This window comes from Buteo buteo, chromosome 9, assembly GCF_964188355.1.
Source record: "Buteo buteo chromosome 9, bButBut1.hap1.1, whole genome shotgun sequence".
Taxonomy (NCBI): domain Eukaryota; kingdom Metazoa; phylum Chordata; class Aves; order Accipitriformes; family Accipitridae; genus Buteo; species Buteo buteo.
Genome location: NC_134179.1, coordinates 44,398,782 through 44,423,066, shown reverse-complemented (window position 1 = coordinate 44,423,066; position 24,285 = coordinate 44,398,782). Strand labels below are relative to the sequence as shown.

Here is a 24,285-nt window from a genome sequence, read left to right as displayed (position 1 = left end):
CAGAGCCTGGCGGGTGGGGGTCTGGGGCTGCCCCACACCACCCTACTAGGGAGCCCCGAGGGGCGGGTGATGGGCGCCAGCCCAGCCCGAGGGGTGCAGTAATGGGGCCGGGGGGAGCCCCCCCCGGAGCCTCAGTTTCCCCATTTGTGGCCGGGGGGGGTGGGTGTGAGGCCCGGCCTGGGCTCAACCACGGGACCGTAGAAAGCCCTGAGCCCCCCCGCCCCCCGGGGTTTGGGGGGCCGCAGCACCGGTGACACCCCCGGTCCCACGGATGCAGACCGCCCCCCCCCCACGGTGGCACGGAGGGTCCCGGCCCGGGGAACCCGCACGGGGCCAGGGGGGTCCCAGGAGAGGCCAGGCCGGGGCCTGCGGTGGGACACACACACACACCGGGACCCCCCCGGAGATCCCCGGGACTCCCCACCCCCGCGGGGACCCCGCTGCCGTCATCAGGCTTCACCGTTCCAGACTCCCCGCCCTCCCCGCCACGGGCGCGGGGCCAATCACAAGCGGAGCTCGGCTGCTCCGCGTCTCCCATTGTCTTCTCTGCACGTCAATCAAGGCGGTCGCCACCAACCGAGAGGCGGATTTTGGGTGGCTCCCGCCCACGAGGAAGTCCGCCTCCTCCGCCTCGAAGGTTTGTCAATCAATCAGCGGACGGCGACAGGCTGAGCTTGCTCCCATTAGCCAGCCGCGCTGTCAATCAGAGATCTGCCCTCCCATTGGGTCTCCGCTTCCGTCCGTCACCTCGGAGGTCCGCGCCCATTGGCGGAGCCGTCACTCCATCACGAGTCCTAATTGCTCAGCGGAGCTGCCCATCAAGCGGCGATCCGCGGCGGATTGGCCGGCGATAAAGCATCTCGCCGCCTGTTGGCCACAGCGCCGGCAAGCCGGGTGAGGATTGGCCAAGAGGCCGCCGAGAGGCGGGTCACTCAGGGCGGTGCCCGGGCGGCCCCGGAGGAGGAAGATGGCGCCGTGAGGGGGTCGGAGCCGCCGCCGCCGCTCCGGCCGGTTTGTGTGGGTCCGCGGCGGGGGCGGGCGCGCTGAAGCGGAGGGGGCGGAGGCGGCGGCGGGGCGAGGGGCGAGCAGCATCAGCGGCAGCGGGTCCGGAAGGGGCGTGCGGCCTTCCCGGCCCGCCCTCCCCGAGCGCCGGGCGGGCGGGCGGACGGGCGGGCGGCGCTTCCGGGGCCGGGGCCCGGTCGGGGGCGGGCCCGTTCACCTCGGCCCGCCTCCCCGGGGACCGCTACCGCCGCCGGGAGGGGCCGGGAGGGATGGGGGGGGTGTGCCCCGGTACGTGGCCGTGGGGGCCCGGGGGTATCCGGGCTGCTGCGGGGGTCCCTGGGGGCTGGGGTGGTGGGGAGCGGGCGCAGCAGGTGTCCGGGCCTGGGAGACACCCCCCCCCCTCCACGCGTGGGGGTGAGGGGGGGGCTGTGAAGGGAACTGCCCCAAATTTGAGAGGAATGGGACTGGGGGGGGCTGTGTGGGGAAGAACATTTCAGCCCCGCCCCCCCCATCCCCATGGGACGTGGAGTGGGATTTGGGTTCCTTCCCCTCGGGCACTGGTGGTACGGGGGTGAGGGGGCGGCAGGGCAGAGCAGAGCTGGGGGAGCCGTCCCGGGTCTGGGGGTGCAGCAGGGAGATAAGGATGGAGGTGGTTATCTCTGATCCCCGGGGATGCGCAGAGCAACAGGATCTTGTCCGCTCGGGGAGTCACAGACTGATGCTGCTGGAAGTTTCCACCGGGGCCTGTCGTTGCTTTGGGGGAGCTGCTGCTCAAGGGTACCCCACCATCCGCTTGCTCCCGCGCCTCAAAACCTCTCCTTCCTTGGATGAGCAGAGCGAGGAGCTGCTCTCTCCTCCCCGAGGCGGGTCTTTCCACAGTGTGCCGGTGCATCCTTGGCAGCGCGGCCTTTCTGGCTCGCTTTATTTTAGCTGCTTCTTCTCTTACTTCTCCTTAAACGCAGCCAAAGCGCTGGGGAGTTTCCCCCCAGCATCAGGGAAGAAGAAAACAAACTCTGGTGTTGGCAAGTGGCTGTAACGCCTGCATTGTCACAGGCATGTCGGAGTCAGACCAGGAGTTAAAACAACAACAGAAATCCTGGCCAGTTTATTCTAAGACATCGCTTGATTTCCTGCTGTTAATATGTAAATATGCAGGTGTTTGAGCTCTTTTGTGCCCGACTTTGAATACTTGCTTACGGCCATGACAAACAAATGGGGCTGCTATCATCAGGTGTGTTGTTTTCCCCTATGACTGTGCTTAGCTTCATAATCCTGAGCAGTTTTTTGCAGTTGCTGAGGTCTTTCATGGATTTTAGGGGACTCTGATTCACCTTCACGCTCAAGGTGCTAATTAAAACCGCAGTAACTAGGATCAGGTGCGTCAATTGGCTTAAACTGAGTGCTGAAAGTTAGGATCATGTTCACCCCCCTGCCGCACCCCCCAAAAAAAATCCATCGGGCAGACGGGAAGGGTATTTTGGGGAGCAGAGACTTCTCTGCAACTGGAGTACCTGGACTGATGGCTTGTGCCCTGTCTATAAATTGATGTGGTATTTCCTCTCTCAGAGGGGGGCCGTGAGAAGGTAACAAGGCTATTGTGGTGATAGGGTTTGAAATCATGGTCTAAAATACATAAAACTTTTCCAAACGCCCTCGAAAGGGAGTTTTGTAGCTGTGTAGAAGTGCCTGTGCTGGTTGAGCTGCAGGACGGGGTGTTGGTTGTGGCTGTGAGGACTGGCAGGTACCTTCTCGTCAGCGTTTGCCTCTGTCCCGGTCTCCTCCGCTGAGCTGGAAGCTGTAGATCCTGCGGAGGACTGCCTGGCAGCTCCCCGAGGAGAAGGGCTTGTCCTGGTTAGGAAGGAAAAAAACATTTCTTCCCTTTATATCTCTTGTAGAATATTGAAGATAATGGCACAGTTTCCAAAGTAAATAAATTCTTGTGAGAAGCGAAGGAGCCGCCTCTGAGCAAACCTACCAATCGTGCTGGTGTGAGCGGTCCAGCTGGCTGCTAGCAGGCGTTTCCTCCGGCTGGACATGGGGTCTCATGGGCTGGCGCGGTTGGTAAGTTTTCTCTTCCTACAGCTCCATCGCTCAAGTCCTGTGGACTTTTTTTTCCGTGTGCTGTGAGCTCACAGTGGGCTCCGAGAGCTCCTCGAAGCGCTGTCAGGCAGACTTCAGGGTATCTGGACAGTTGGTCGGGGTGCGAGGCACTTGGTCTGTATGTCCTGGGGCAGGAATGAGTCCTGGTTGTGCTCGTTTGAGGAACATAATAAAGGAAATGGTTCTTGTGCCAGAAATCACTGAGTTTTTGGTTGCTTTGCCCTTTTACAGGGGTGAAGGCAGGCAAGGGGTAAGGCGGCTGTTGTTTCCAGTCTGTAGGGAGATGGTTTCCATACAAAACTGCACTTGTGACAAGCTGAGGAAGAGGAGGATGGCCAGAAAAAAAAAAAAAATTATGAATCGGTGCTCCTCAGTTGCCTTAAGGGAGAGTCCTCTTCCGCTTGAGGCTTGGCTGGGCGTTTACAGAAGGGCGAACTGGACCCGAACTGCTCAGCAAATTCTTCGTGGGGCGTGAATAAACGTGTAACGCAGAGCGGGTGACGGTTTCATGGTAAACGTCTGTGAGAGGGTGCTGGCAGGGAGCTCCTGCCTCTCAGGAGGGTCCGTATCCCCCAGGGTGGATCCAGAAACGTTCCCTGCAGGCAGTGACAGTCCGGTTTCCCAGTTCTGTCCTGGGCAGATACGGAGAGAGCGAAGCCGCGTGCTTTGGTACCCGTTTGGTTTCACCACGCTGTAAGCAGGTTTATATCACGTTACACCCTCAGGATGTGAAACTGTTGCTGCTGGATTCAGGCATAAATTGTACAAGTGAGAAACTCATGGAGGGATTACACCGCAACTGCGGCGACACAGGGCTTCTCCCCCAGTCATTATCCTTATTTATTTGTTCGGGCTAATGGAATCTCTCCTGGTATGTGTCTCTCTCTCTGGCCAGCTCAGCGTTGCTCTTATTTGTAGTCAGGGCTGTTAATCCTCAGCAGTGCCCTAATTCTGCTGAAAGGGAGGGTGCAGCCATTGAACTTGGGCAGCCATACAAGCTCCCGGCTTTCTGGGAAGAAAGCATCCTTTTATCGCAGGCCAGCTTGCTGGGTACGAGCGTCTGATGCTTTCGTCTCTGGGAGGTTGCCACAGTGAGCGGCAGCAAGTGGCTTCAAGGGAATGGATGCCCTTTGCTAAGGAACGGGGCGAGTAATTTCCATGCGATGCCGTCCCAAGCGCCTGGGACTCTGCCCTGACTCTTCCTGGGGATTTATGCGCTCACTCACGGCAGGACTGTGAAAGAACCTCTGCGGAGCTTCGAGAGGAGCCATGGAGCCTGTGCTGGCGAGGGGCGAGCTGCCTGCCTTTGGGAAGCGGGCTCCTTGGTGACTTGGCCTGGGGCCCGATTGCTTGGTTTCTTAGTGGCTTTCTGTTTGGTGAAAGGCTTCGCATTCCCAGGGAGATGTCTGTCTTGGTCCGTGCCGTGTGGGACGGCTGAGGGGTGCAGGGGGAGCCGAGGGCCCTCACCTCTGGTTTTATGTGAGCGTTGACTGCATCTCAATTACCTAGAGGACTTTTCTCCCAGCCTTAAGCTGTATTAAGATGTGACGACCGGCCCTTGAATTGGGCAGCAATGCGTATGCCTCCTGCACCATCCCTGCTCACTGACAGTTTCAAAATGATAGAACGCCCTTATTTTCCCAGTGCAGATGTGCCTTTTGCCCAGGGCTCCTGCAGCCACGTGCTGGCAGTGGGTGCTGCTTCAAGCAAGGTCAAGTTTGCCCTTTCTGAGGTTGGGTGCTGGCCCTGTCACCCTCAGCCAGCCTGTGCTGATGATTCTTGCCTCTGTTGCGATTGATGCTGCCAAGCCTTTGCTGCGCTGGGCTGCGGAGCATGGAGTTTGCTCCATTTGAAACAAAACCCACACCCAGTTTTCCTCACCCGTGTAGTCCCTCATCCAACCCTGAATCTCCTGCAGCTCCCCGGGCAGGAGTGCGATGTTGTTAAACAGCAACTCTACCTCTGCCAGATCTTCACTTTGCCTGTCTGGAGCCAGAGAGCAGTGCTCTGCCACAGTCCTGGGACACGGTTCTTGCCCGGTCCCTGTAAGCAGCAAAATGCCACTAGCTGTGCTTACACAACAGTTAATTTTTGGCTGGTATGATGTGGTATAAGCCATCCGGGACTTTGTATCTTCATTGTACTGCTCGTCCTCTGCCAGTGCTTCCCATCGCTCGTGCCATCCAAGCATCTCTGTAAATACCACAATGCCAGCTTCCTATCGGCTCGCCTGCACCGGGGCTGCTTTTCAGAGATGCTCTGAGTAAACCCCAAGCATCCATATTCCTCAGATGGCCGTAATTCCCCATTTAAAGTCAGGGCATTGTCAGCAGCAGTAATAAAGAGCATTCGAGCTCAGACAAGTTCTCCCTGGCACCTTATCTAGGCAAATATTATCAAGCTATTGAGCTATACAGCAACTGCTGGATGGGGGTGACTGGGGAATTTGCCAAAGGAAATGTCAAGGATGAAATGTCTTTCTAGTCCAGAACAAAAGATTTAGCAAATTGTGAGGATTCAAGAGTCTCTTTCCCTGGCTTTGCTGTCTTAAACCTTTAAAAAGAAACTGTTGTAGCTGCCTTGGTGGCAAGAAGAGTCTCAGCCTCAGTGTTATCGTTCTGCGGCATTCAGGGCAGCAGAAGTGATGAGCGTCAGAGATTGTGAACTTGTTCCTCCCTGAGGAAAGCGTCGACAGAGGAAGGCAGCAAAGCCGCAGGGGCGGTGAATCGCCCCCCTCTTTGCAGCTGCCCTTCGGGGTGGCCCTGCCTCGTCCCACGCTCCCACCGCACCATCGGAGGAGCCGTGGCCGCTTGCCCTGCGTCCTCCCCACCTGCCTTTGCCTGCCAAGGCCCTCGAGCGACTGGCTTCGCCGCCGTAACTTCGCCCCTCTCCTCTCCCCGGTGCGCAGTTTTCATTTAACCGCTGTAGGCTCTGTGGCCCTCGCTCCTGCGGGCACCTCCCGTCCTTCGTGCGCCGCTTGCTGCTGCTCTTTCCTCCCCGCTCGCCGACGTCTTTTCTCAGCCTCCCGAGGTCCTGCTGCTAGCCAGCACCAGCAGCATTTTTTATTCCCTGAAGTGACCTTTTAATTACATAACGACTTACAAACACTCAGCACTGACAACATACCGAAATAATTGAAACAATGTTTTTCCAGCCTTCAAAAACAGGATTCTGTACCAAAACTCTGTCCTTTTTGATTCCCAAAGTTAGAAAAACAAGCGGCAGGGAGATGGTGTGGGCTGGGAACTGGGAAGCCGTCAGCTCGCCAGGCGTGCCTGCCTCTTTGAAGCGGGGGGGCTCTGCAGGGCAGCAATGGCCTCTGTTAGCCTTGGGGTGGGCCGTGGCTTCAGGTCAAGGCTGTGCTGGGGTGCAGGCAAATGAGTGAGGGCTGCAGCCAGTTGCTCACCATAATTGGCATTTCCCTTTGGTGGCAAACAAAGGTCAAAGGAAAGTGAGGGGAGAAGGTGATGAGATGGTGAGATTTCTCTAGCCCCTTTGTAACCCCCCCCCATGCTGAAGGCATGTGGGTGAGGTGTGACATTTTGGGTGATGCAGGGAGACACCGGGAGAGTCCCTTGGGCATCAGGGCCATGGGCTGGGCACACCGAGGAGCTGCGGTCTCAGCTCTTGCTGCTGGTCTTACTCTTCCATCTCTCTGCTGCTTCCTCGCAGATCAAGAGACAGCATGGCTGCGACTGCTGCTGTCAGCCCCAGTGAATACCTGCAGCCGGCCGCCTCCACTGCCCAGGTGAGTACGGGGGCATCGGCGGGCTCCTGGCTCCCCGCTGGGGCGGAGGGAAGTGTCCTGGGGTGCAGAATAGCAAAAGCTGTGTCATTCGGCCTCTCCTGCCTCCCCTGTAGCCAGCATTGCTGCGTCTGGAGGAGAACTGATTGCAGGACAGGCTGGGGAATGGCACTCTGGACTGTTTCCGAGCCCCGATGCCAACTCTTCCAGAGTGGTGTTTCTCCTCCCCACGCTGTGTTTTCCTTAAGGACCTCTTAGGTTGCATTAGCAGCTGATATCACAAGGTGGTCTTGGAATTAAAACTGCCTGTGACACACCAGGGTGTGTGTAATGGGTGTAAATACCAGCAGACTTGCAGGGTATTTGCACCTTTATAGGGGTTGTAAGAACATAGGCACATGATTAAAAGGCAGTCGCCATCCTGATGGCTAAAAGCAGCGTGAGGAGGGTTAGCTGAAGGCACACGTGGTATGGGTAATTAAGCCGTTCCCTTAATAAAGGGTGTCTCATTGGCGTGGACTGGATTGCTTCCGAGAGCATTTACCCTTTCCTTCACTGACTTGGTCTCCAGATGTTTGGCACTAGCCCCTGTCTCTAACTTGCCCGTCTCCTTCCTGGCTCCCCAGGACTCGCAGCCATCTCCTCTAGCCCTGCTCGCAGCGACATGTAGCAAAATCGGTCCCCCTGCAGTGGAAGCCGCCGTGACTCCTCCTGCCCCTCCTCAGCCAGCGCCTCGCAAACTCGTCCCCATCAAACCTGCTCCTCTCCCTCTGGGCTCCAGTAAGAACAGCTTTGGGATCCTGTCGTCGAAAGGGAACCTCTTCCAGATCCAGGGCTCTCAGGTCGGCACCTCCTACCCCGGGGGGCAGCTGGTTTTTGCCATTCAGAACCCAACTGTCATCAACAAGGGGACCCGCTCGTCCGCCAACATCCAGTACCAGGCAGTGCCCCAGATCCAGGCCGCGGGGGGACAGACCATCCAGGTCCAGCCCAACCTCACCAACCAGATCCAGATTATTCCGGGCACGAATCAAGCGATTCTCACCTCTTCCTCTTCCTCTCACAAGCCTGTGCCCATCAAACCGGCTCCAGCGCAGAAGGGTGGAGCTTCACCGGTGCAGGGCACGAGCAACGTGGTCAAGTTAGCCGGCGGCAGCAACGTGACTCTTACCCTGCCCGTGAACAACCTGGTGAACGCCGCTGAGTCGGGCACGCAGGCTCAGATCCTTGCAGAGAGCCCCTCGAAGCCCAGCAAAAAGACTCGGAAAAAAGCCATGTCACCCGCCCAGCCTGCCGCTGTGGCCGTGGCTGAGCAAGTGGAGACGGTGTTAATAGAGACCACAGCGGAGAACATCATCCAGGCGGGCAACAACCTGCTGATTGTGCAGAGCCCGGGCTCCGGCCAGCCGGCCGTGGTGCAGCAGGTACAGGTGGTGCAGCCCAAGCAGGAGTCGCAGGTGGTGCAGATCCCGCAGCAGGCCCTGCGCGTGGTCCAGGCCGCCTCCGCCACGCTCCCCACCGTCCCCCAAAAATCCTCCCAGAACTTCCAGATCCAGACAACGGAACCCACTCCTACCCAGGTACCACCTCCTGCGTCCTCCTGCAAGGTCCCTCTGCCCTGTTTCTCCTCTGAGCCCTCACCCAGGCTTTAGAAAGCTGAAGGGTTTTGTGAGCTCCCAGACATTCCCAACTTGGCATCCAGTTTAGGCACCGCTTGTGTGGATTCTCTGATGTCTAAGAAGGGTTGGGAACACAGCTGTTCCCTCAGCAGGGCTTTATTAAGTCTCCCTTGCTGGCCACCTGCTTTTGCAGGACCTGTAGTCCTTGAAATTTCTGCTGTGCCACCAGCTTGGGTTGGGATGAGCCAGCCTGCTTAGAAGCTCTTGGGAGATGAAGGGAGGTGGGGGATTGGGACTCACAGCCTGTAGCACTATGTCTTCAGTGTTGCCTTTGGAAACCAGGCTACAAGGCTGAAGCAGCCCTTTGCTGCTGCGCAAGGCCAGGACCTTTCTTCAGGAGGCCCACAAAGGGTCTTCAGATGCTTGGGCAACTTCTGCTGCTCTTTGGCTCATCGCAGGCCCAGATTTCTGGGTTTTGTGCGGAGGACGACCATTGCGGTGGAGAGGGGTCTGCCCGGTGGCGGTGGCTGGTCTTCTTTATTCCTCTTCTCTCCTCCCATCAGGTCTACTTCAAAACACCGTCGGGTGAGCTGCAGACAGTGCTGCTCCAGGAAGCCTCGGCCATGACAGTGGCTCCATCTGCGACCTCTTGCAGCAGCCCCGTGTCCCGCACCCCCAGCACGGGGAGCGGCAGCAAGAAACCAGCCACGCGCAAGGAACGCACTCTGCCAAAGATTGCCCCCGCCGGAGGCATCATCAGTTTGAACGCGGCTCAGCTGGCGGCCGCGGCGCAGGCCATGCAGACCATCAACATCAACGGCGTGCAAGTCCAGGGTGTGCCTGTCACCATCACCAACACTGGAGGTGGGCTGCGCCCTGCTCTGCGACGGGGTGGGAGGGACAGCAGGATTTAGGCAGCTCCCCGATGCGGAGGACAGAAAGCCGCCACCCCCCCCGCCCAGCAGGTCACTTTGCAGCTGGGATGTTGCAGCTTTGTAAACAGATCCCTTGTACCCTGAGGCTGAATGTTGCTGACTGTAAATGTCATCAGCTTCTCTAGCTCCTGTCGCTCCAGGAGGCCCCGAGTGTTTCGTAGGGTATCTATTTGGTGGCTCTGCTGGGTGTTTCCAAGCCTGTCCTGGTAAGATGTGTCAGAGAGGGCGGTTAGCGGAGACAGCCGCCTGCAGGGTCAGGCTGTGCGGTCGTGCCGAGCTGCAGGACATGTCTGAGCGCAGGGGCTGCGGCTGCCCGAGAGCCCAGACCAGCTCTGTTTGCTCCTGAGCTCTGTGCAGGGGAAGGCTGAGCTGTGCCCAGGCCCTTGGGGTGAGATGGGTGTCTGTTTTTCTGGGGAGCTGGGACTCAGCCAGGCAGAGGGACGTGATGGAGCGGGGTTTTCCCTCCTGCAGCACCTCTGGGCCAGCAGCTGCTACCGCAGATCACCCTGCCAGGTCCTGGTCCCGGGGCCGGGACATCTCCTTGCATCCGCCGGGTGTGATGGCTGCTGGTTTGGGCTTCCAGTAGCCAAACCAGGATAGGCTCAGTCACACACACAAGCTCTGTGCTGCGTAGCGAGAGATCACTATTCCCTGAGAGTGAACTCAGCCCCTCGCCTCCATGGGACAAGTGTCTTCCTTAAGCCGAAAATAGCCAGACATGACCCTGGCCAGTGGCTGGAGCGGTCTGTGAGCCGCAGACAGCCCTGGCGCATGTCTGTCTCTGCATTGCCTGTTCATCTCCCCGCTGCCAGGAGAGACACATCCCAGTAGCCACTCTGTCCTCCCCTCCTGCCCAGCAAACCTTCCCCAGCCCAGGGCCAGTGGTGTGGGCTGCCACCGGGGAGCCGAGGGGAGGAAGCTGTGTCTGAGGGAAGTTTATCTGCTTTCTGATCCAGAAAGACCTGCTGCCATGCGGTGGTTTCTCTCTCAGCAAGAACCGGCAGGAGTCCCGGCTCAGTTTTGCAGTCGGAGGCTGTTCTTTCTTGCTTGACTAAACGATGTCAGCATAAAACACGGGCCAGCGTGGTTTCGTGCTCCACAGCAGGCCGCCGTCCTCGCTGGGCTTGCTTTTAAGGGGGTTTTTAATTGCTGCTTTGCGTGTAAATGTGGGGCCAGCCGTGAGCGTCGGGGAGATGCCACAAGCAGATGTTGCTGCTGTCTGTGCTGCTGCCCGCAACGCGCCGCAAGGCTGGCGGGGGGCCCTTGCTGCAGCCCCGGCTGTGAAGGGGAGACCGGTAGGACCTGCTGGCTGCTGCCTGTGAATGAAACGAATCGAGTCGGGTCTCAGCTTGGGTTCAGCCAGGACATGCCCGCCTCCCGAGCGGCTGCATGTCTCGCACTGCTGCCAAAGGGCTGCCCTGACTCTTGGCTTCGCGCTTTCCCTCCCGGTGGATATGGTGGCACCTTTGCTCTGCCTGCACCCCTGATCCCATCCTCCCTCTCTGCAGTCACCCCTTCTTTGCTCTGCTGTCAGGTCCTGCTCCTCCTCCTCCTCCTTCTCCTTCTTCCCCGCTGCCCCGAGAGCAGCGATCCCGCTTGCTGACGCTGACCCCGTCTTCTTCTTTCCAGCCGCCGTCATGGCTGCCGGGTGCTGTGCAAGGCCCAGGCTGCCGCCTCCGTGAGCACCCGAGCGTGGAGCGGCCCTTAGGGTCCGGGGTAAGTCCCGTTTTTTTGGTCAATATATTGCACGTTTTTTCAAAGTTTCTTTTTTGTTTCCTCTTTGGTCATTTCCCCACCCCGAAGGGTCAAACCGAAAACTTTGAAAAACCGCACAGTATATTCAGAAAAAAGGGACTTACCGGCCCCGCTTGGGGACCAGCACGTGGCGGGGCACGGGGGCCGTGGCAGTGCTGCATGCGGGGCTGGGGGTGTCGAGACCTGGGGTGTCCTGTCCCGCACACGGGGGGTCTTTCCTCCAGCCAGCCGCTTCCAGAGGGTTTCGGCAGGACCCGCACGAGGAGCATGGACAGACGCGTTGGGCACCGGCGCGTGGGCGCAGCACGGCCCCCCCGGGAATGGAGGGGCAGAGCCTGACTCCCCTTTTTCCTCCCCAGGCCAGCAGCAGCTGACTGTGCAGAACGTGTCTGGCAACAACCTGACCATCAGCGGCCTCAGCCCGACCCAGATCCAGCTCCAGATGGAGCAAGCGCTGTCCGGAGAGATTCAGCCAGGGGAGAAGAGGCGACGGATGGCGTGTACCTGCCCCAACTGCAAGGACGGAGAGAAGAGGTGAGCACGGAGAGGGAGAGGGGCAGCCCTGCGGGCCCGGCACCCGTCTCCAAGGCTAATTGTGGCTTTCCTCGCCAGGCCGGGGGACTCGGGCAAGAAGAAGCACATCTGCCACATCCCGGAGTGCGGGAGGACCTTCCGAAAGACCTCGCTGCTGCGCGCTCACGTGCGCTTGCACACGGGCGAGCGCCCTTTCGTCTGCAACTGGGTTTTCTGTGGAAAGCGCTTCACACGCAGTGATGAGCTGCAGCGGCACGCTCGCACACACACAGGTTTGTGGCCCCCTCCCTCCATCCCTCCCAGGGCAGCCCCCCGAATCATGGCCCAGCCTGTATAGGGTCCTGAGCCTTGCAAGAGCCAAGGGGATGCGCTGAGCCAAGGACTTGGGATGATTTTAGGCCACTGCAAGTTGTCCTTGTGATTTAACTGAGTTACTGGGAGGGACTGGAGAACTTGGGGGGGATCTCTGCTGCCTTTGGGCTCTCCAGATGATGGTGGTGACAGAATTGTCGTGGGAAGGGGCTGGGGTGAAGGGCTGCAAAGGGGACCTGTCGTGGGGGTGTTGCTGCCACCCCGGGAAGTCCCCACTCTCCTGACCATGGCTGGTTTAGGGGAATACAGGGACAAAAGCGGGTCGGTGATGGTGCTGCTGGGGCCGTGGCACGCCGGCTGCCATCCCCTGACCGCCGCTGCTCTTCCCCGCAGGTGACAAGCGATTCGAGTGCGCGCAGTGCCAGAAACGCTTCATGCGGAGCGACCACCTGACGAAGCACTATAAAACCCACCTGGTCACTAAGAACTTGTAGGGCCGGGAGCTGCCCCACGGCTCCCTGCCTGCACGGACAGACCCTACGAGGGCACCAGCCTGCGATGCCGCAGCACTCCAGCGTCCCCGGCCGTGGCCGTCCGTGGAGAGGAGCCCTCAGGGACTTTCTCCTGTCCTTCCTCCGTCGCCGCTTGGGCCCCCACGCAGAAGAAGCCCTTTCTGAAGGGTGCGAGGGGCCAATCCTCCCTGCGGATCCCTGGGGCCACGGAGCGGCCCGGTGGTGGCCTGGAGCCTGGCAAAATGTTTCACGGCCACGTGGGAGCCGGGCACGGAGGGGACTGGATGCTCCGGTGCAGGCGGGCCGGGAGAAGCTCCACAGCACATTCCTACTTTATATTTAAAGTCTATAAATAGCTATAAATATCTATATAACCCCATTTGGAAGGTCCCTTTTTTCTATGGAGATCGTTGCCTTATGCTCCCTGCTCCCAATTACAAACACTGTGTATTGTGAGTGCTTTTTTTAATCTTTATTTAATTTCTCGTAAGATGCTGCCCATCTTCTTTGCCTCCCTTTTCTCCTAACATTTCTTTTCCAATACTGAAGATGTTTCTTTCTCTCTGATGATTTCTCTCTCCCCACTTTTCTGTTTCCAAGTGCCGAGGTGTTTCCTTTTGAATTTTGGGACTTCAGCCCTTTTTCCTCCCCTGTGTGCTGTCCACCATCCCCACTGTGTATAGTGTACATTGTATCATAGATTATATTGCTTTTGTGTTTACTACATGTTTAAAAAACATATGGCTTGTTATTTTTGAGCTTTTAAATTAAACAAATTCACTTTATTTTTTAGTTGTAACTGCCCGAGGTTGTTTTCTGGATTACGTGACAGATCTGTTATACTTTATTAACTGTAACTGGTTGGCCAGTGTGGAGTCAGCCGGGAGCTTTCCTTGCTAAATAAATTTAGTCACCAGAGGCAAATCCAGTGCAGCGTGTGCCGCTGAGGGTCCTTTCTCTCCCGAGCCGGCACGGTGTGAGCCACGGTGCTGGGCCGGGCACCGCCAAGACTGGGGCTGCGCTGGCTGCAGCTGCAGCAAGAGCCAACCGCGGCGGTGAAGAGCTGAAGGCGAAATGCTCGGTGCGGCTGCAGGGAGGGCAAGCTGCCGGACTTCTCGGGCAGAAAGAAAGTGGAGATTATTTACAGGAATTCCAAATGTCGCTGGAAATGAACTTATTTACAAGAAAACAGTCCTGGGCTGTGGCTGGATGCGTGGAGCCGCTGCTGTGTGCGGGAGCAGCTCTGCTGCCGGGGATGGCTGTGGCCACCGTCTCTGCCCTCTGTGCCTGGGGACCCCAGCACCACAATCCCAAACCCATCACCGGCCGGTAAGATGCACGGCACCGGCATCTCCCTGCTCCAACTGGCCCTTGCCCCTGTCAGCACCCACTCCCTGCTGCTGGAGGGAGCAGGACGTGTGGCCGTGGGCTCTCCCACCACGGGGACGTGGGGCTGAGCCTGCCGGTCTCTGCAGGGTGAATCCTCCAGCCCCTCTGTAAGCACAAGGGTGCGATCCCACCGTCCCCGGCACGTCCCTTCCTGTCCCTTCTCCCCATTTTGCGGCACCGGAGGGCTCTGGGCTCATCCCCTCTGTGTGGCCGGAGGGCCGTGGCTGTCCCGTGGGTCTCGGCTCACTCCGTCTTCACGACCATCTTCTTGACGGCCCGCCGGGACGTGCCGCACTTGCTGTTGATGACGGCGTTGAAGTTGCAGCCGCGGCCGCACATCTTGGTGACGTACTCTGCGGGGCGGAGGGGGGACCCGACCCCACTCACGGGTGGCACCGTGGCCTTTCCTGACCCACCGCCGCGGCCGAGACGGCACCAGGAGGGGATGAGGGACCCCCATCCCACCCCCCCATCCCCTACCTTTGATGGCGTTGACCACGGCCACGGGCAGGCGGAGGGGCCGCTCCATGGTGGTGTTATTGTGGGCGATGCGCTGCCCCGTGGCCGATGACCGGGCCAGCGTCTCCCGTGAGAAGAAGTAATCGAGCAGCCGGCGGGTCATGAGCTTGGGCTTGTCGGTGGAGACCTGCGAGAGGTCGTCCAGCTGTGGGTGGGTGATGTAGACCCCCGAGTTGGGGACCAGCTCCAGTTTGGGCCTCCCGTTTTCCTGCGGCAAGGGGGAGAGCTCTCGTCTGGGTCCTGGATGGAGCCTGGGGACCCCCCTACTCCATCCTTGGGCTCCCCGACCCTCTCCATCCCTTGGGACCCCCTGGGCCGCCTCTCCTGTGTGCTGGGGGAACCCCTTTGTCCCCTCTGCTCCAGCCACAGCACTGTGCCCAGTGGCAACCCAGGAGCCTTGGTGGGACCCCAGGTCTCCGGTGGGACCCCAGGAGTCCTGGTGGGACCTCAGGTCCCTGGGGGAACCCCAGGAGCCTTGGTAGGACCCCAGGTCTCTGGTGGGAGCCCAGGAGCCTTGGTGGGACCGCAGGAGCCTTGATAGAACCCCAGGTCTCTGGTAGGACCCTAGGAGCCCTGGTGGGACCCCAGGAGCCCTGGTGGGACCTCAGATCCCTGGGAGGACCCCAGAAGCCTTGCTGGGATCCCCGGAGCCCCGGCCAGCCCCCACACACCTCGATGGGTGAGGCCCAGAGCGGGGTGCCATCGGGCAGCGTGTCCCCCCGGCTCTCCTCCCAGAGGCAGGCGGTGTCGGTGAGTGCGGCCGGGCTGCCGGCCCCCTCCTCAGTGCCCAGGCAGGGGGGGAAGCTGCCGGGCAGCCCTGCCCGCAGCTGCCAGGCCGGGGGGCTCTGTGGGACGTCGGCGGGGGCACAGCCCTGCTCCCCAGGGCTGGGAGCGGAGAAGGGCTGGAGCCCCGCAACCTGTGGGGACAGAGGGGGGGTTGGCTGGCCACGGGCGTCCCGCTCATCCCAGTGCTGCTGGGGGCAAGCTGGTCCCCAGCCTCCGTGGGGTGAGGAGCTGCGTGGGTTGGGGACACGGGGGCAGAGCTGTCTGCAGACCCCCACCCCGTGGGGACCGAGACCCACCTGCATGGAGGAGTCGCTCTCCAGCAGCCCCACGAGCCCCTTGAGGAACTGGACGTTGCTGTCACTGACGCCTGTGGGGACACAGAGGGGGGTCTCAGCCGTGGGACAGACCCTGTCCTCAGGTCGGGGGGAGCGGGCAGCTCCCCTCTGTCCCCCGCAGCCCTTCCATCCCGTGCCTGTCCCCTTCCATCCCTCTGTCCCCATTCACCCTCGACTGTCCCAGTGCCACCCCACAAACTGGATCCCCTTCCCAGCCCATGGTGGGGACACTGCCGTTACCAATGCAGCCGGTGCCCGAGGCCAGCAGGGTCCTGGTGGCGGTGGCAGCGGTGGCCAAGGGTCCCCTGCAGCCACCCCCGGAGGACAGCAGGTCGTTTTCCTCCTCCAGACTGCGGACCTGGTTCCGGAGCTGCCGGTTCTCCAGCTCCAGTTGCCGGATTCGGCGGTCACGGTGCAGGACGGCCTCGTCCCGGGCTGCCAGCGCCTGCTGCAGCTCTTCCACCTCCATCTCCAGCTCCCGCAGCAGCTGGGCGTACAGCCCCGTCACCCTGCCTGCCCGTGGACCCCAGCCCCCCCCAGCACCCCCCAGCTCCCAGGGGCTTTCGGGTCCCCATGGGTGACTGGGGCTGGCCCGGGTGCCCCGGCACAGCCGGGGTCTTTTCCTGGCTGCGATGTCCTCGGTGAGCAGGAGGACCCTTGGGGATGGGGAGGGAATGGCGTCAGCATTGGGTCTCCTGGGGGGGGTCACAGCCCCCTCCCCAGTTTGGGGACACAGGGGGTGACACGGGGACGTGCCCCTGCCCGGTACCTGCCGTGGCCCGGGCTGGATGCGGGGGACTGTGGGTCCTCGGGGGACTGTGGGTCCTCAGGGTCCTGGCCCCCCGAGTGTTCGTCCTCGTCCTGGGGCTCAGCCCCACCGTCGGCCATGGGTGCCAGCGTCAGGGTGCACCAGCCCCCCAGCACTTCACTGGGGTCATGGGACCCCCGTCCTGCTCGGAGGGGACCTGGCGGGGGGACACGGGGTGGCCCCCCAGCACCTGTCCTACTCCCTGCCCCATCCTGCACCCCCTGCCCACCCCGTGCCCACCTCCCCTCGTCCCTGCCGTGTCCCCACTCTGTCCCCATTCCCCCCAATTCCCAGAGCCCTGCCACACAGGCCCCCCGTCCCCTCACCCCCCCATCCTCAGTTCCCCCCCAGTGTCCCCCAGCCCCACGTCTTGCCCCCACTTTCCCTGTCCCCAATGTCCCCAAATCCCTGTCCCCCCCTTCTCCCAGCCCCTTGCCCTTTGTCATCACCCCCCCCAGTTTTTCCCCCAGACCCAAACACCCCGTCCCCACCTTCCCTGTCCCCAGTGTCCCCAAATCCCTACCCCCCCCGCCCCCAGTGTCCCCCCAGTGTCACCCCAGCCCCTGTCCCCCGTCCCCACGATGTGTCTCCCGTCCCCTCACACCCCGTCCCCTGTCCCCCCCCCTCGCCCCATCCCTGTCCCCGCCTCCTCCCCGCCCCCGCCCCGGGGGACACTGTACCTTTAAGAGCCCCTCCATGTGCCTGTTTACAGCCCTGACACCACTTCCGGGTCTCCGCGTCCCACCCACACCACCCCCTCTCCAATTGGCTGGCAGCGTTCCTCACTCCCCTCCCACTCCTTCCCGCCGGTGGGCGGGCTTCACCGCTTCCTATTGGCTGTCTTGGGGAGGCGGAGGAGGCGTGGTCGAAGTATGCCCCGCCCCGGGGGCGGGGCGATGGTGGGGCCGTGGTTGGGGGCGGCGGCGCGGTTTGGCTCCGCTCGGCTCCCGTCGGCCGCGGCCGCCATGGACCTGGGGGTCTTGCGGAAGAGCTACCGGGGGGACACGGAGGTGGGGACACGGGGGGGGGGACGACAAGGGGGACCGGCGGGGGACGGGGGACCGGCTCCTGGTGGGCGAGAGGGGGCGGGGGGCCCCCCGCCCGGCCTGGCTTTGTCCTGGGGTCGTGGGGACCCCCCCCAGGCTGTCCCCAAGGTCCTGGGGGACCCCCCCACCGTGCTGGTGGTGACTCTGGAACGGGGGTGACCCCCCCCCAGGATGTCGCTAAGGCCTGGGGTGATCCCCTGCCCCGTGCTAGTTGTGTCCCTGGAATTGGGGTGACCCCCCCCAGGCTGTCCACAAGGACCTGGGTGACCCCCCCCCCCCCACCGTGGTGGTGGTGATCCTGGAACTGGGGTGACCCCTCCTTTGTGCTGGTTTTGTCCCTGGAACTGGGGTGACCCCCCCTTTATGCTGGTTTTGTCCCTGGAACTGGGGTGACCCCCCCTAGGATGTCCCTAAGGCCTGGGGTGACCCCCTCCCCCAGTGCTAATTGTGCCCCTGGAATTGAGGTGACACCCCCCCAGGCTGTCCTCAAGGCCCGGAGTGACACCCCCCCAAACTGTCCTTGACCCCCCCCCCATCCTGGTAGTGAGCCTGGAACCAGGATAGTGACTCCCCCCCATACTGGTTGTGCCCCTGGAATTGGGGTGACCCCCCACCAAGCTGTCCCCAAGGCCCGGGGTGACACCCACCCCCCTTCATGCTGCCTGTCTCCCCAAGGCCTGGGGTGACACACACCCCCCTTCATGCTGCCTGTCTCCCCAGGCCTGAGGTGTCCCCCCCCCCCTCCTTGCACCTTCTGCACCCCAAGAGTTGGGGTCACCCCGTCCCCTGTGCTGACCGTGCCCTTGAGCCTGCTGTGACACCCCCCCCCCCAGTGCCACCCGTCACCCCAAAGGTCAGAGTGTCGTGTATGTGTCTGTGTGTCCCCCCCCCCCCTTACAGCGTCCCCCATGTCCCCAGGCCTTCGAGGAGCAACACCTGGCCTCCCGCGACCCCATCCACCAGTTTGGGGTCTGGTTCCAGGAGGCTGTGGGCTGCCCAGACATCGGGGAGGCGAACGCCATGTGCTTGGCCACCTGCACCAGGTGAGGCTGGGGAGATGTTGGGGGGGGGGGGGGTGTCCCCCCTGGTCACCGCAGGGGGAACCTGTCATCGCCTTCCCTCTCCTGCCGCAGGGACGGGAAGCCCTCGGCCCGCATGGTGTTGCTGAAGGGTTTTGGGCAAGATGGTTTCCGCTTCTTCACCAACCACGAGAGCCGTAAGGGGAAGGAGCTGGTGAGGGCTGCGGCTGCGCCAGGGCTGGCGAGGATTCCGGGGGTACTGGGGGGGGGGGGGGGGTGTCCCCAGGAGGGACGGTGGCTTTCCAGCCCCTTTGTACCAAGGATCTCGGAGAAGCGAAGCGTCCGCAGTTTGCATTGAGGCTGCGTGCAGGCAGGTCCTGCCGCAGCAAAGTGCGGAGTTTCTCTGAATTTTTTAAAGCTGGGGGCAATACTGGTCTGCTGACGGTTCTCTTGTCTCTCCCCCCTCTTCATCCCAGGACGCCAACCCCTTCGCTTCACTGGTGTTTTACTGGGAGCCGCTCAACCGGCAGGTGTGTCGTGGTCCCCTGGGGATGTGGGGGGAGCCGGGGGGAGCAGAGGGAGCACAGTGGGCCCCCTTGGCATGGTGTCAGGCAGTGGGTGCTCCTTCCCTCGGGGTGGGCTGTTGGGGCTCACACATTCGGGTGGGGGTCAGCTCGGATGGGTCCTAGCCCTCAGAGATGAGGCAGGATGGGGGTGCCTGTGTTTTTGGGGGGCCGAGTCGGGGACAATGGGGTGGTTTCTCGCTTGGGACCCCACGCAGCCCCTTCAGCACCCATTAGCCAGAGCCCGGCTGACTGTGCCTGGCACAGGTACGGATTGAGGGCTCAGTAAAGCGGCTGCCGGAGGAGGAATCGGAGCAGTACTTCCACTCCCGTCCCAAGAGCAGCCAAATCGGGGCTGTCGTCAGCCAGCAGAGCACCGTCATTCCGGACAGGGAGGTGAGCGCTCGTCCCTTTCCTCATGGCAGTGACCGGAGGGGCTGGGAGAACCAGGGCTGCCACAGCCGCCGTGTTCACCACCTTCCCCTTCCCCACAGTATTTAAGGAAGAAGAACGCAGAGCTCGAGGAGCGGTACCGGGATACGACAGTGCCGAAGCCAGCATACTGGTGAGTCGTGGGGGCTGTGGGCAGGATGCTGCCCGCCGATGGGCCCCCCCTAAAGCCCTGTCTTTCTCTGCCAGGGGGGGCTACATCCTAAATCCGGATGTCATGGAGTTCTGGCAGGGCCAAACCAACCGCCTGCACGACCGCATCGTCTTCCGACGCCTGCGGGACAGCTCGGCCCCCTTGGGAGACATGACGCACCGGGGAGAGGGCGAATGGGTCTTCGAGCGCTTTGCCCCATGAGGCCGCCGCTGTCTCCAGCCGCGTTCGCCCGATCGGGAGCGTCACCTGTGCCAAACCTGCCTGCCTGTCCCCCATCGTGCCCAGGGGAACGGGGCTGGCTTTGCTCTGCTGTCCCCTGGGAGATGTGTGCTGAGCTCTGGGGGTGCTGGCGGGGGGCTCTGGTCCAGCCCCAGAGTCCCTTTGCCTCCCTTCGCTTCTCCCTGGGGGGGTGAGAGCCTCAGGTGTGTCCCAGAGACCATCTGCTTCCCCTCGCCAACACGTGGGGAGCGACTGCTCCCAGTGCCGCTGGTGGTTAATTAATCATGGAGGGATGCGGAGGGACCAAGAAAGACCCCAGCGAACCCCCTGCCCGTGCCCTGCTGTTGCCACCGCTCGTGCCTCGTGTTTTAGCTAGAACCGTGCAATGTGCTCAGTCTGTGCAATAACTTATTTAATTCCAGCTTTAATGTCACCACCATGTCACTGGTGTTCGTGGCTGGCTGTATGTGTTGCCACCGGCGCACCCCATCTCCCCAGGGCTGTGGGACCCCCGAGCCTCAGCCTGCTTGTTCGGGGAGGGGGTCAGGTGGGCGCCGCTCCCTGTCTGCCCCACAGCTGCCTGTCTGAGCTTGGGAAAAATAAATCCCGATCGGTGCGGAGCTGTGCAGTGGGTTTGGATTAATATTTACCCACGCAGGGCCAGGCTGCGCTCTCCGGCAGCTGGAGCTCGGTGCAACCGGGAATCCCGGCCTGTGGACCTGGCAGAGGGTGCTGCCCTCACTCCTCCGGGCCACATCCCAGTGAAACTGGGTCCCGATAACCTTCGTCCTCCCTGCCTCTGTGTTTACTCCCCAGTTGCTGGCTCTTGGGGCAGGATCGTGCCCCGGGGCTTTACAGTGGCTGGGGGTCCCCCGGTGGGTTCCCAGCCGTGCCGTAGTGGGCAAAGCCCCGTGGTGGGTAGCAGCAGGAGGTGACTGGGGGGATTTCGGCCCCGGGATGAGGGGGAGCCGGGTTAGGTGGCCACGGGGGCTGTCACACACCTTGTGCCGCTGTCACAGGCTCGCCGGGTGGCCTGGGTCCCTCCCGGCTGCGTTCATTCCTCAGGGACAGCCGCCACGGTGGGACAGGAGGGGACGGTGTGGATTCCGGCGTCACCTCGAGGGGACAGCGTGAGGTGGTAGCTTGATGTCCTGGGAAGGGGCTGGGGGCTTTGCTGGGGATGGGGATGTCAGCAGAGCCAGGTCTCCCACCCATCCCGGCATTAGGAGCATGGTGGGAGCCCAGATACCACCGTGATGGGCATAAACGAGCCGATGTGCTGACAGCTCTCCTCCTTCCCTCTCCCTCCCTTCCCTCTCGGGCAGGATTCCTCCAGCGCTGCCAGCCCAGGACAAAGAGCAGTTCTGTGAGCCGGTGGGTGCGGGCAGAGCAAACAGAGCGAAGGGTGGGGGCTGCCGGGGGCCTGGGCCGCCCTGGCACAGGGTTTGTGCCGGGGAAGGAGGGGTTGGACTCCGGCACTTGGCACCGTCCGGCTTTTATAATAGCTGGGAAGTGGTTTCTCTTGTTGACTTCAGGCACGGCCGCACCCTGCTCCGCAGGGTGGGCACCCCGGGCTGGCAGCGCTGGTGACGGCCACCCCCACGTGTCCCCTGCCTCTGCAGGGTCAGGGATTCCCTGCGTTGGCAGCGGCTGGCACCGCTCCCCACCGGGGTCCCAGAAGGGACCCACAGCCCTTCGACCCTGCCAGGCTGGAGCTGGGGGGGTCCGCCGAGCCCTTAGCCCCCCCCCCCCACCGCCTGCGCTTCTGAGCCGCCTTTGCTTCCAGACCTTGTTTATTAACAACAGTTAATTATCAGCAGTCGCGAGAGCTGACTATAGGCTTAGCTTCCAACCCAAACAAACGCCGGGGCTGCCAGATCGGCCGTGGCGGCTGTCCCCGGGGTCAGCTCTGGCACCGTGCTCCGTGGTCAGTTCTCCCCTTCCTGGAACAGGGAACGATTCCTGGATGCTGATGGGAATACGGCTCCTCCCGGGAAGCCCAGAGTCTTCCTCGGTCCTCACGGAGGCAGCTTGGGCAGGGGGACTTTGCCCACAGGGTCATTCCCTCGAGGCAGGGAAGCATCACATCCTCTGGTTTGGGGGCAAATGATGGCAAGGACGCGGCATCGGTGGCTCTGCCTGTGGCTACGCGGCCCCTTGGGCTTGGGAAACGAGGTGGGGGGTCCCCCGGTCTCGCCCCTGCAGGAGTGATGGGCAGGAGGGGATTGGGATCGGGGCCGTCGGTGCTTGGGGCAGAGCTGGGTGAAAGATGGGCTCCAGTGGTCCATGGCAAGTGACCGAGCTGCGGCAAGTGTCCTCATCCCAGTATGAACCAGTCAGCCTCGGGGGGGGTCCCCCCTGCCCGTGGGGGGCTGGGAAGGAGGGGGTGCACCTGGCTCCGCTCCCCGGTTCTCCCTCTGCCCCTGGGGTTCTGCGAGCCCGGGGGCTGCAATTAAACAGGGTCCTTGTTTCTCCCTTAAATAAACCCCAGTCCAAGTCCTTTCTGCTTCCGAAGCCCCACAATCCAGCATCCCCGGGAGGGATGGAGTCGAGCCGCGGTGGACAGCCGGTGGCGGTGGCCGGGGGTTGACAAGCGGCCAGGTCATTTCTCCTCCCGCTCGCCGGCGGCACGGAGGTTGGGGTTCTCAGCCAGCGTCGCCCGCACTTTCTTCTTCTCCTTGAAGCGTCCCGAGTTGGAGACCTTGACGTGTTTGCCTTTGCTGCTCTTGTCCACGATTTTCTCCAGGCGGGCGGCGAAGCCGGGTGGTCCCTCCTCACCCGGACCCTCTTGGCTCTCGCCGGCGGCGGCAGCGTGGCTGTCGGGGTTCTCGTACAGCACCTTGGGTGCCGACTGGCGCTTCCGCAGGAAGGTCAGCTTCCACCAGCCATGGCTGTCGGCCATCGCCGCCGGCCCCTGAAATGGAAGTGGGGGTTGTACTCCCTCCTGGGGGGGTCCCTTGGTCCCCCCCCAGCCCTGCCATCCTGGAGCTGACAGGGATGGACGAGGGAGGTGGGCTGCCGATCTGGCAGCGCCGGCGAGGAGCCCGGTGCCGTGTTTGCCGAAGGCGGCTCTGGTGTTCTCCCACTGTCTCTGCTGGGATGCTCGTGGTGGGCACTGGGGGGGCTGCATGGAGTTGGGGGGGGGGATGCTCGGGTGACTTGGGCATTGCCGAGCCCAGGGGAGAGGCTGCTGGCACCGCCGGGAGCTGCCATATCAGCTGTGTGTAGCAGGGCAGGGAGGGAGCCCAGTAAGCAAACAGGAACAGGAACTGGGAAGCAGGAGGGAGCCAGGGAGGTGCCGGGGTCCCTGCCGGGGCGGGGGTCACCACCCACTGCACCCCAGGGTCGGGGTTTTCCTCTTGTCCAGCCCTGCCTGCAGGGACAGGCAGGAGCATCGGTGGGGCCCCAGCTGCTGCCAGCAAGGCTCCGGCAATCCAGGAAGGCTCCGGCAATCCAGGAAGGCTCCGGCAATCCAGGAAGGCTCCGGTGCCGAGCTTGGCTCCAGGGCAGGGACAGGGAAGGTGGCTCCCAAGCGACGGAGCCGAGGGAATTTCCAGCGTCCCATCCCTATCCCAGGAGCCAGCACGGCTCCGTGCCCCCGCAGCGCTCGGCCATGACCGACCCCGCAGACGGACTCCTGCCCGGCTTTTCCTGGGGTGGTGCCTCCGGCATCGATTTCAGGTGCCGGGGCAGGGGGACAAGGACACCGAAACTGGGGCCACCACCCCAGGGAAGACGGCTGGTGGCCCCATGGGCTGGTTTGCTGTGTTCCCCCCCGGCAACATCATGCCCCCTCCTGCCCCCTCCTCATGCCAGAGCCGAGCGGGACCCGTCGCCGAACCGCGGCCGTGCCGTGCCGTTCCCGCGGGCTGGCAGTGGGGGTTTCCACGTCCCGCTCCCCACCACGGGCACCCCCTTCGTGTACCTGCACCTCCCACGCCTCCGCTGCGGCCGCCCAGCCCGGGGTTCCCAGGGGTGCCGGGGCGGCTCCGGCTGCGGTGCACGGGCAGGGTGCCGTCTACCTGCCGCTGCCCCGTTTGCTCCCCGTCAAGGTGAACCCTCGACCAAACCCTTCCTTGCCTGAGCAAACAACGGGGCCGGGCCAGGGCACGGCTGAATATTCATGATGGGGGAACCCAGGGCTGAGCCCCGATGGCGGCTGACAGCCCGCAGCGGCACCGGGGTGCCGGCATGGACCGCGGCACCGTGCCGGGCTCGGTCATCACCCCGCCGACCTCGAGGGCAGGTCTCCGGCAGGTACCGGGACGGCACGTGGCACGTGTTTTGGGCAGCCAGGAGTTAAGGGCAACCGGCGGGAGCGTGGCTCTGGCAGCTTTCGGCGGGATTAACCGAAACCGGTGGCTGGCCGGGCTGCCAGACCGGTTCCTACTGCCCGCTTCTCCCCGACGGGCTCTCTCTGCCCCACGGGCACCCACCGGTCTGTCCCCACGCTGCCACCGCCAGCCCCGGGGGGGGACACACG

At 62.3% G+C, this 24,285-nt stretch overlaps 4 protein-coding genes across 7 annotated transcripts; 2 read left to right on the top strand and 2 right to left on the bottom strand.

The window, feature by feature from the left end:
* Window positions 1-928: 928 nt before the first annotated feature.
* SP2 (Sp2 transcription factor) lies at window positions 929-12,981 on the top strand. Of its 4 annotated transcripts, XM_075036435.1 has the most exons (8): window positions 929-1,011; window positions 2,898-3,063; window positions 6,775-6,850; window positions 7,474-8,427; window positions 9,030-9,330; window positions 11,516-11,690; window positions 11,769-11,962; window positions 12,396-12,981. In XM_075036435.1, the coding sequence occupies exons 3-8, from the start codon at window positions 6,788-6,790 to the stop codon at window positions 12,494-12,496; spliced, it is 1,788 nt and encodes a 595-aa protein (XP_074892536.1). In that variant the 5' UTR covers window positions 929-1,011; window positions 2,898-3,063; window positions 6,775-6,787; the 3' UTR covers window positions 12,497-12,981. The 4 variants fall into 4 exon arrangements, with proteins under 4 accessions (XP_074892536.1, XP_074892534.1, XP_074892535.1 ...); XM_075036433.1 differs by lacking the exon at window positions 2,898-3,063; XM_075036434.1 differs by lacking the exon at window positions 2,898-3,063 and having other exon boundaries at window positions 929-1,017.
* Window positions 12,982-13,693: 712 nt separating this feature from the next.
* LOC142034719 (uncharacterized) lies at window positions 13,694-17,084 on the bottom strand. The gene is made up of 7 exons (XM_075036437.1): window positions 17,032-17,084; window positions 16,313-16,508; window positions 15,784-16,199; window positions 15,505-15,575; window positions 15,094-15,339; window positions 14,384-14,630; window positions 13,694-14,256 (listed from the first exon to the last, which is right to left on the bottom strand). The coding sequence occupies exons 2-7, from the start codon at window positions 16,429-16,431 to the stop codon at window positions 14,147-14,149; spliced, it is 1,209 nt and encodes a 402-aa protein (XP_074892538.1). The 5' UTR covers window positions 16,432-16,508; window positions 17,032-17,084; the 3' UTR covers window positions 13,694-14,146.
* Window positions 17,085-17,228: 144 nt separating this feature from the next.
* PNPO (pyridoxamine 5'-phosphate oxidase) lies at window positions 17,229-20,416 on the top strand. The gene is made up of 7 exons (XM_075036430.1): window positions 17,229-17,361; window positions 18,316-18,440; window positions 18,531-18,630; window positions 18,893-18,946; window positions 19,247-19,375; window positions 19,474-19,544; window positions 19,619-20,416. The coding sequence occupies exons 1-7, from the start codon at window positions 17,248-17,250 to the stop codon at window positions 19,782-19,784; spliced, it is 759 nt and encodes a 252-aa protein (XP_074892531.1). The 5' UTR covers window positions 17,229-17,247; the 3' UTR covers window positions 19,785-20,416.
* Window positions 20,417-20,545: 129 nt separating this feature from the next.
* On the bottom strand, window positions 20,546-22,704 carry PRR15L (proline rich 15 like). Its single transcript, XM_075036431.1, has one exon. It carries the CDS (start codon window positions 22,702-22,704, stop codon window positions 22,405-22,407), a length of 300 nt encoding a protein of 99 aa, XP_074892532.1. The 3' UTR covers window positions 20,546-22,404.
* Between the last annotated feature and the right edge of the window lie 1,581 nt (window positions 22,705-24,285).

Bases quoted from the DNA above. Each gene is read 5' to 3' on its own strand.
- PNPO (XM_075036430.1), top strand. From the start codon at position 17,248: ATGGTGGGGCCGTGGTTGGGGGCGGCGGCGCGGTTTGGCTCCGCTCGG. The intron at 17,362-18,315 runs GTGGGGACACGG...CCATGTCCCCAG, and splicing joins GCTACCGGGGGGACACGGAG to GCCTTCGAGGAGCAACACCT. The intron at 18,947-19,246 runs GTGTGTCGTGGT...TGCCTGGCACAG, and splicing joins GGGAGCCGCTCAACCGGCAG to GTACGGATTGAGGGCTCAGT.
- SP2 (XM_075036433.1), top strand. From the start codon at position 6,788: ATGGCTGCGACTGCTGCTGTCAGCCCCAGTGAATACCTGCAGCCGGCC. The intron at 6,851-7,473 runs GTGAGTACGGGG...CTGGCTCCCCAG, and splicing joins CGGCCGCCTCCACTGCCCAG to GACTCGCAGCCATCTCCTCT. The intron at 9,331-11,515 runs GTGGGCTGCGCC...TTTCCTCCCCAG, and splicing joins CACCATCACCAACACTGGAG to GCCAGCAGCAGCTGACTGTG.
- PRR15L (XM_075036431.1), bottom strand. From the start codon at position 22,704: ATGGCCGACAGCCATGGCTGGTGGAAGCTGACCTTCCTGCGGAAGCGC.
- LOC142034719 (XM_075036437.1), bottom strand. From the start codon at position 16,431: ATGGCCGACGGTGGGGCTGAGCCCCAGGACGAGGACGAACACTCGGGG. The intron at 16,200-16,312 runs GTACCGGGCAGG...CCCATCCCCAAG, and splicing joins TCCAGCCCGGGCCACGGCAG to GGTCCTCCTGCTCACCGAGG. The intron at 14,631-15,093 runs GTGTGTGGGGGC...CCCTTGCCGCAG, and splicing joins TCTGGGCCTCACCCATCGAG to GAAAACGGGAGGCCCAAACT.